Genomic DNA, 10,576 nt, shown 5'->3' on the forward strand with positions numbered 1-10,576 from the left:
GATCAAAGTCCTTAACATAAAACTGAATACACTAAATATCACAGAAGCTAAAGAGGGAAATACCCTTAAACACATTGGTAGAGGGGACAATTTCCTGATCAGAACACAAATGGCTCAGGCTCTATCACTAACAATTGATACATGAGGCCTATTCAAACTGAATAGCTTCTGTAAAGCAAAGAACACTGTCAATACAAAATGATAGCCTGCAGATTAGGGAAGGAACTCTGCCAACCCTACACCTGACAGAGAGCTAATATCCAAAATGATAAAGAACTCAAGAAATTTGCAATCAACAACCCAAATAACTCAATTTTAAAAATGGAGTACAGATCTAAGCAGAGAATTCTCAAATCAGGAATCTCAAACGGCTTAGAAGCATTTTAAGAAAATTTCAAAGTCCTTAGTCATCAGCAAAAGGCAAATCACACAATCAAAACAATTCTGAGGTTCTATTTTTCACCCATCAAAAATGGCTAAGATTAAAATTTAAGGGATAGCACATGCTAGGAATGATATGGAGCAAGGGGAACAGTCCTCCACTGCTGGTGGGAGAGCAAATTTGTAAAACCACTTCAGAAACAATTTAGCAGTTTCTCAGAAAAATGAGAATAGTTCTACCTCAAGACCCAGCTATACTATTTCTGGGCATATACCTAAAGATGTTTCCTCAACTATGGTCATAGCAGTTTTATTTCTAATTGACAGAAACTTGAAACAACCTAGATGTCCCTCAATTGAAGAATAAACAAGGAAATGTCCATCTACATAATGCAGTGCTATACAGCTATTAAAAGCAAAGACATCATGAATTTTGCAGGACAATGTATGGCCTTTGAGATCCTGAGTGAAGTAACCAAGTCCCAAAAGGACATCCATGTTGTGTACTCACTTATGTGTGGATATTAAACATAAAATACAGGATTTTCAAGATGTACTCCACTGACCCAAAGAAGCCAAACAAAAAAGGACGACACACGTGAGGAGGCTTGAATCTCACTTAGAAGGGAAAATAAAATATTCATAAGAGGCAAACAAAGGGAGGGAACTTGGTGGCAGATGTACCTGATCATTTTATTTCATTAGTAGTGACGCTCACTGTGGGCAATAGTGTAAGAGTAGTTAAGAAAGTTCATGTTTCCTTTTGTAATTAACAAGTATCTGTCAAGACACACTGAGAGAGGTCACTACAAAAGTTTTTGAAGTCAAGTATTTGATATTTCAAGAGTATATTCATAAGAAAAATATTCTAATTAACCTTGAGAATAAAATATTTCTTCCACATGTCACAGTAAATTATCATAGAAATTGTATCTAAACCAAAATAAGTAGAGTCTGACATTCTGATGCAAATATTTAACAGTATTATCGATAGTGGTAAGAATGCAAACAGTCTAAAATAGGTAAATATACATCAATATTTTAGAGATAGGACCCAATATACAATATTTTAGAAGATATTTATCAGCTACAATAATGCTAAATGAGCCTTCCGGGCCCTCAGTGCTCATCAGTTTAGACTCAGCACCATTCCAATCCCAATAGCCATTATCCAGACTCTATTTCTCATCTGCTTTCATTGTCCTGAACCATAGATCCTTCATGGCTTTCTTCACTTCCGCACTTCTCAGGGAGTAGATGAGAGGATTGAGGAGGGGGGTTATCACCGTGTAGAACACAGCTATTATCTTGTCTACAGGCAGGGTATCAGAAGGCCTCGAATAGATGAAGACACATGGACCAAAGAACAATATAACCACAGTGACATGGGACCCACAGGTGGACAGAGCTTTGCGCCGTCCCTCAGCACTCTGAGTTCTCAGGTGGAACAAGATGACCACGTAGGATGCTAAGAGGACCACAAAGCTGATCACAGACAGTGTCCCCGCATTGGCAACAATCAGCAGACCAATGAGGAAGGTGTCTGAGCAGGCAAGTTTAAGAAGAGGAAGCACATCACAAAAATAATGGTCAATGGTATTGGGTCCACAGAAGGGCAAAGGAAAGATGAGAACTATTTGGGCAAAAGAATGCACAAATCCTCCCGTCCATGCTGTTCCCACAAGGACTATACACACCTTTCGGTTCATGATGCTGGTGTAGTGCAGGGGCTTGCAGATGGCCACATAGCGGTCATAGGCCATCACTGTGAGCAGGAAAATCTCAATGCCACCAAAGTAGTGAAGGAAGAAAAGCTGTGTCATGCAGCCCCACACAGATATGGATTTCTTTTCAGCTAGGAGATCCAAGATGAGTTTGGGGGCTGTCGTGGAGGAATAACAGATCTCCACAAAGGAGAGGGAGCTGAGGAAGAAGTACATTGGGGATCCAAGATTTCTGCTGACTGCCACAGTGACCACCATAAGAAGATTCCCAAGCACAATGGCCATGTACAAGAGCAGAAATAGCACAAAGCAAACTCTCTGCACCTCTTTATTGGGAGAGAGTCCCAGGAAAATGAACTCAGTCACATTGAATAGGTCAGCCATGAGGGAGCAAGTTGGGTGGTACGATCTGAAATGATACAAAAGACTTCACGAAATAGATAATTTAAATAAAATCTTTTCCAGAAAACATTGACCTAAGTATTAAAAGATAAGAAGGAGTTAATAATTAAAATAAAAGTGTACCAAAGAGAGAGAGAAAGTGTGAGTGCATTCCGTATAGCTGCAATTATGGAGAAATCGACTAAATGTAAAGCTAAAGACAGAATATTCCTGATATATGAAGGCTAGTTAGGACTTTGAACTTTACCTACAATCAATGAGGAATCATTAAGGATATCTCACCCTATGAGCAAATGATCTTGTTGCACAGAGTGATGTCAAAGAGGGGTGACCATTCATAAACTCAAATAAATCCACTCATTGTTCAATAAGGGGCAGACAGGAGAGTGTTGACATATCCAAGTTAGATAATTTTGTCATACTTTTGACATCCTGTGTTTTCCACTAAAGGTTTCCTTCTTTGCCATTCTCCTGGTTCATTTTCCTATCTTGGTTTGCAGGGTGGTGGTCTTCACCCCTCACATATTTATTAGGGCCTTCAGAAGATATGGCCATGATACACCTCCCTTGACATTCAACACCTCTTAAGACACCCACCAGCCTATACAGTCATAGTCTGTGACCTTCTTCCTGTTTCTCCTCCAAATCCTTAATGTCTATAGTCATCTAATTGAAGAAGCCATCATAATCCAGCTCATGCTCAATTATCTTCTTTTCTGGCATGCTCATTTCCTCCAAATATGTGTCCTCAGTGTCAGTAGTCTGTCATTCTTTTAAAGTGCTCGCTCATGCTCAGGGTTGCCCTTACCTAGAGACATCTATCTCCTCAGGAAATCATCCGGACTGCCACTGCCACTAACTGATTTGGAAAGTATCCTGGTATGCACTAGACAGGTGCAAAGTAGTTGAGGACGGTATGCATCCTCAGAGCCTCTCCTACAAGACTCCAGAGTAGGAGCCAGATGGCGTCCATTCATATTACAAAGCTCATCTTCCTTCAAGTCTCAGACTGGTGAGGTGATTGACTTTCCTACAGGTCAAAAGGGACACAGTAGAGCAAACATAGAAACAAAAAGAAGGTGAACACCAAAAATCCATTTATGAAGGAAGGTACTGCTCACAAGCCAGACTCCTGTCCTCATACATTCAGATTTCCTACAATGGCAATTCTGTGATTTCTAGAAAGTACTTTAAATTCTTAGAGGATAATATTCCAAATGATATAATACAGAGACACATACTACAGGAATTGAGACCATAAATCTCTACCCAGTCTCCTGGTACAAGTTCTCTTCAAATGTCTCTTTGTGTTTCTATCAGAGATAGAAACTCCACATCCTCCCACATCCATAGGTCCTCACAGTCAGTGGCCACATTTACCTCATGACATTTTGGAATCAGAGCACTTACCACACTGAATAGCAATTATCTATGCAGTCATCTCTCTAGCTATAGTATGATCTTCCTAAAGGGAGAGGCTGTTCCTTTCTTACCACTTCACAGCTAGTATGTGAAGTGTTTATGAATTTCATGGCACCCCTCCCTTTTCTGTCCTAATATATTCAGCCATCACATACGAAAGATGCCCCTGAACACAAAGCTAAAGCCACAGCAAAGTCCATGTAATTTTGCTACTCTCAATATACAGATGCAAAAGCAGTTTCTGGACTCATGCTGTTTCTCTGTGAGCCAATGGAGAAGCACTAAGCCAATTATGACCTACTCCTGCCTCCCTGGAGTACCAGGATAGACCTGCTCCCCTTGCAGTTTTAAACTTAAGACCTCAAATCTACCTGATTTTTCAAATAAAGAAAAGCATAGTTGCTTCAGATGTGCCATAGAAATCTGAGCACTCAGACAGCTCAGTCTTAAGTTCACACGGCATAGATGACATCTAGGGACAGGACATGATCAGATGAGAGGAAGGAGATCCCCAGAGATGTGCACTATCTCCCCTTCATAATAATGCCTAATAATGCCTCATGGGAAGCAGGACTTCAAAAGCTTCTATAGGAAACAATATTAAAAGTCAGAGTTAGACGCAAAACAGTTGAACTCACCCATTGTTCAGAGAACACTGACCCACATGAGTCACATGTTAACAGGTGACCTATTCATGATAAATTTAATCTGCTGACTTCACATAAAATTTCACTACTGACATGCATGGACCAAGAAGTAGGAAACATTCATGTCAAAAATTTTCAAAGGACATCTCATTGTCTGTGGTGAATATATGTGTATATCAAAATCAAACAAACAGGGGCTCGAGACCCCATATGTACAACAATGCCAAGCAACCAGAGCTTCCAGGGACTAAGCCACTACCTAAAAACTATACATGGACTGACCCTGGGCTCTGACCTCATAGGTAGCAATGAATATCCTAGTAAGAGCACCAGTGGAAGGGGAAGCCCTGGGTCCTGCTAAGACTGAACCCCCAGTGAACTAGACTGTTGGGGGGAGGGCGGCAATGGGGGGAGGGTTGGGAGGGGAACACCCATAAGGAAGGGGAGGGGGGAGGGGTATGTTTGCCCGGAAACCAAAGAATTATTATTAAGTATTAAATAAATTTTAAAAAAAATCAAACAAACAAAATAGGATAAAATAGGGACTATGAGACAGGCTTGGTTTTGCCTCAAAGAAGGATCTAGTTCTGTCTAAAGGCATGTTCCCATTGTTCTACCACATTGAGAAGAAAAATTCCAAAAACATTATGAGAGTAGATGACTGGCCCAATCTGAGACCCAACCCACAGCAAGCACCCATCCTGACACTATTAATAATACTCTGTTATGTTTGCACACAGGTATCTAAGAAGCTTCCCCTAGCAGCTGACTCAGACAAATGCAGAGACCCACAGCCAAACAGTAGATGCAGCTTGGGGACTCCTATGGAAGAATAATGGGAATGATTACAGTTTGAAAGGGAATAGTAACTCCACAGGAAGATGAACAAAGTGAACTAACTTGGACTTAGTGCTCTCAGAGACTAAACCACCAACCAAAGTACATACATGGGCTGGACCTAGTCCTCCTTATACATATGTACCAGATGTGCAGCTTGGTCTTCATGTGGGACCAAACAACTGGAGCAGGGGTAATTTCAAAGCTTTTGTCTTTATATAGGATATGTTCTTCTAGCTGGGCTGCCTTGTCTGGCCTCAGCAGGAGAGGAAGTGCCTAACCCACACAGAGACTTGATATGCCAGAGTGGAGGGATACCCAGCAGGGCCCCACCAGCTTAGAAGAAAAGGGGATGGGAGATGGGGGAAAGGTTGTGGGAGGGGTGACTGGGGGCAGGGACTTGGATGTAAAGTGAAAAAATAAAAATAAATTAATTTTAAAAAAATAAGGCAAAGGATAGAGAGAAACATCTTGCAAGGCATTACACACACTCAAACCTCACAAAGATTAGACCAAACTGAAGAGGACATAGCTCTGCCCTTGAGATATCCTGGTATAGAGAAAAATTAATTCTCTATGAGCTGATAACCATTAAAAATATCAGGTTGGTAGATTGCATGAGACTTTGTGCAATACTGAAGTTCCTTGTGATCAAATGTCTTCAAGATAGTATAAAAGCATTGTTTTCAAACAAAATATCCTCTACTGAAGTGTGACTGAGAAAAACTCACCCTTGAATAAAAAGTAAACAAACATGCATTAAATTCAAAAGATTGAAACAAATATTGAACAAATTCAAACAAAGAGGATGATTTAATTAACCCTGTTTATTCACATTTATGTTTCAATTTATTTATCAATTAATTCGGTCCATTTTACTTACTTAACAAAAACAACAACTAAACAAAAGATAAAGCTGGTAAATTAATGCAGAACTAGAGGAGAGTTTTGCACGCTAGTATTTAATGAACACATTTTCTCCATGCTAAAACAGGAACACCTGTCTTCTGCCCTTGGTCTCTATGATAATGAGAGAAGGCATGAATTCTACCAGGACACTAAGCCTTAACTGGTCTAATAAGATGACTCAACAGATAAACACACTTGCTACCAAGCCTGTACCCCAAGTTGTGTGTGCAGTGTCATGGTTGAAAGAAGTATGGAACCCATAGCCTCACGTGTTTGAATATGTGGCAGATAGGGAGTGGCACTATTAGGAGAGGTGTTCTTGTTAAAGGAAATGTGTCATTGTGTGAATGGCTTTGAGATCTCATATAGCTCTGACTGAGCCTCTCAAAAGACAGCTATATCAGGCTCCAGTCAACATGTACTTTCTGGCTTCAGCAATATTATATAGTTTTAGTGCCTGTATATATAGGGGCTGTAAACCCAGGTGGGGCAGGTTCTGAATGGCCATTCCTTCAGTCTCTGCTCCAAACTTTGTCTCCACATCCCCTCCTATGAATATTTTTGTTCCCCCTTTTAAGAAGGACTGAAACATTCCACTGTAGTCAATCTTCTTGAGCTTCCTGTGCTCTGTGGATTTTATCTTGGGTGATTGAGCTTTTTGGCTAATGTCCACTTATCAGTGAGTGCATACCATGCGTGTTTTTTCTAATTGGGTTACCTCACGCAGGGCGATATTTTCTAGTTCCATCCAGTTGCCTATGAATTTCATGAAGTCATTGTTTTGATAACTGAATAGTACTCCATTGTGTAGATATACTACATTTTCTGTATCCATTCCTCTATTGAAGGGCATCTGGGTTCTTACCAGCTTCTGGCTATTATAAATAAGGCTCCTATGAACATAGTTGAGCATGTATCCTTGTTATATGTTGGAGCTTCTTTTGGGTACAGGACCAGGACTGGTATAGCTGGGTCCTCAGCTAGTACAATATCTAATTTTCTAAGGAACCACCAGACTGATTTCCAAAGCTTGCAATCCCACCAACAATGGAAGAGTGTTCTTCTTTCTCTACACCCTCTTCAATATCTGTTGTCACCTGAGGGTTTTTTTTTTTCATCTTTATTAACTTGGGTATTTCTTACTTACATTTCGATTGTTATTCCCTGTCCCGGTTTCCAAGCCAACATCCTCTTCCCCTTCTCTATGGGTGTTCGCCTCCCCATCCTCCCCCCTTTATACCCCTCCCCCTAACAATCACTTTCACTGGGGTTCCAGTCTTGGCAGGCCCTAGGGCTTCCCCTTCCACTGGTGCTCTTACTAGGCTATTCATTGCTACCTGTGAGCTTGGAGCACAATCACCTGAGTTTTTAATTTTAGCCATTCTGAATGGTGTAAGGTGGAATCTCAGGGTTGTTTTGATTTGCATTTCCTTGATGACTAAAGATGTTGAACATTTCTTTAGGTGTTTCTCAGCCATTTGATATTCCTCAGCTGGGAATTCTTTGTTTAGCTCTGAACTCCATTTTTAATAGAGTTATTTGGCTCTCTGGAGTATAACTTCATGAATTCTTTGTATATTTTGGATATCAACCCTCTATCAGAAGTAGGGACGGTAAAGATCTTTTCCCAATCTTTTGACTGCTGTTTTGTCCTAATGACAGTGTCTTTTGCCTTACAGAAGCTTTGCAGTTTTATGGCACCCAATTTGTCAATTCTTGATCTTAGAGCATAAATGAAGAGAAACTTAAAGCAATTCCACTAAAATCAGGGACAAGACAAGGCTTGTCTATTAAGTTTAGTACTTGAAATTCTCATCAGAGCAATAAAACATGTAAAGGAGATCAAAAAGATACATATTGGAAAGAGAGAGACGTCAAAGTATCAGTATTTGAGAATATATGATAGTACATATAAGATTTTTCTAAAATTCTACCACAAAACTCATACAGCTACTAAACACCTTCAGCAAAGTGGTTGGATTTAAAATTGACTCATAGAAATCAGTAACCCTCCTTTATACAAATGATAAACAGACTGAGAAAGAAATTAGGGAAATAGTACCCTTTAAGAAAAAGAACACCCTTTATGACAGGCAAAAAAATTTTAAATATCTTGGTGTAACTCTAGTGAAGTAAGTGAAAGATCTGTATGACAACAACTTCAGGTTCCTGAAGAAAGAGATGGAAGAACTCAGAAAATGGAGTGAACTTCCATACTCATGGATCAGCAGGACTAACATATTGAAAATGGTCATCTTACCAAGAGCAATCTATAGATTCAATGCAATCCCACCAAAATTCAGACACAGTTTTTTACATGTCTTGAAAGTTCAATTCTCAACTTCTTATGGAAAATCCTAAGATCAAAGTATGGCCAAAACTATCATAAACAGTAACAGAATCACGATCCCTGACCTCAAGCTGCATTACAGAGCAATAAGGATTAAAAATTGACAAGTTAATCAATGGAATAGATAAAAAGACATAGAAATACATCCACACACCTATGGACACTTGATTTTTGACATAGAAAGCAATACCACATGATGGAAAGAAGAAAGCATCTTCAACAAATGGTTCTGGGCTAACTGCATATGGACATGTAGAAGAATGCAAACAGATCCATATATATCACCCTACACAAAACTCAAGTCCAAGTGGATCAAAGTCCTCAACATAAAATTGAATACACTAAATATCACAGAAGCTAAAGAGGGAAATACCCTTAAACGCATTGGTAGAGGGGACAATTTCCTGATCAGAACACAAATGGCTCAGGCTCTATCACTAACAATTGATACATGAGGCCTATTCACACTGAATAGCTTCTATAAAGCAAAGAACATTGTCAATAGTACAAAATGATAGCCTGCAGATTAGGGAAGGAACTCTGCCAACCCTACACCTGACAGAGAGCTAATATCCAAAATGATAAAGAACTCAAGAAATTTGCAATCAACAACCCAAATAACTCAATTTTAAAAATGGAGTACAGATCTAAGCAGAGAATTCTCAAATCAGGAATCTCAAACGGCTTAGAAGCATTTTAAGAAAATTTCAAAATCCTTAGTCATCAGCAAAATGCAAATCACACAATCAAAAAATTCTGAGGTTCTATTTTTCACCCATCAAAAATGGCTAAGATTAAAATTTAAGGGATAGCACATGCTAGGAATGATATGGAGCAAGGGGAACAGTCCTCCACTGCTGGTGGGAGAGCAAATTTGTAAAACCACTTCAGAAACAATTTAGCAGTTTCTCAGAAAAATGAGAATAGTTCTACCTCAAGACCCAGCTATACTATTTCTGGGCATATACCCAAAGATGTTTCATCCACAAAGACACTTCCTCAACTATGGTCATAGCTTTTTATTTCTAATTGACAGAAACTTGAAACAACCTAGATGTCCCTCAATTGAAGAATAAACAAGGAAATGTCAATCTACATAATGCAGTGCTATACAGCTATTAAAAGCAAAGACATCATGAATTTTGCAGACCAATGTATGGCCTTTAAGAATATGATCCTGAGATCCTGAGTGAAGTAACCAAGTCCCAAAAGGACATCCATGTTGTGTACTCACTTATGTGTGGATATTAAACATAAAATACAGGATTTTCAAGATGTACTCCACTGACCCAAAGAAGCCAAACAAAAAAGGACGACACACGTGAGGAGGCTTGAATCTCACTTAGAAGGGAAAATAAAATATTCATAAGAGGCAAACGAAGGGAGGGAACTTGGTGGCAGATGTACCTGATCATTTTATTTCATTAGTAGTGACGCTCACTGTGGGCAATAGTGTAAGAGTAGTTAAGAAAGTTCATGTTTCCTTTTGTAATTAACAAGTATCTGTCAAGACACACTGAGAGAGGTCACTACAAAAGTTTTTGAAGTCAAGTATTTGATATTTCAAGAGTATATTCATAAGAAAAAATATTCTAATTAACCTTATGAATAAAATATTTCTTCCACATGTCACAGTAAATTACCATAGAAATTGTATCTAAACCAAAATAAATATAGTCTGACACTCTGATGCAAATATTTACTACAGTATTATCGATAGTGGTAAGAAAGCAAACAGTCTAAAATAGGTAAATATACAGCAATATTTTAGAGATAGGACCTAATATACAATATTTTAGAAGATATTTATCAGCTACGATAATGCTAAATGAGCCTTCCGGGCCCTCAGTGCTCATCAGTTTAGACTCAGCACCATTCCAATCCCAATAGCCAATATCCAGACT

At 39.1% G+C, this 10,576-nt stretch overlaps 1 protein-coding gene across 1 annotated transcript; it reads right to left on the bottom strand.

Moving 5' to 3' along the window:
- Positions 1–1,559: 1,559 nt before the first annotated feature.
- On the bottom strand, positions 1,560–2,489 carry Or4x11 (olfactory receptor family 4 subfamily X member 11). The gene is given in 1 exon segment (NM_001000618.1): positions 1,560–2,489. A coding segment is annotated over 1 exon segment (930 nt).
- Between the last annotated feature and the right edge of the window lie 8,087 nt (positions 2,490–10,576).

This window comes from Rattus norvegicus, chromosome 3 (genome assembly GCF_021556685.1).
Source record: "Rattus norvegicus strain SHRSP/BbbUtx chromosome 3, alternate assembly SHRSP_T2T, whole genome shotgun sequence".
NCBI classification, from domain to species: Eukaryota; Metazoa; Chordata; class Mammalia; order Rodentia; family Muridae; genus Rattus; species Rattus norvegicus.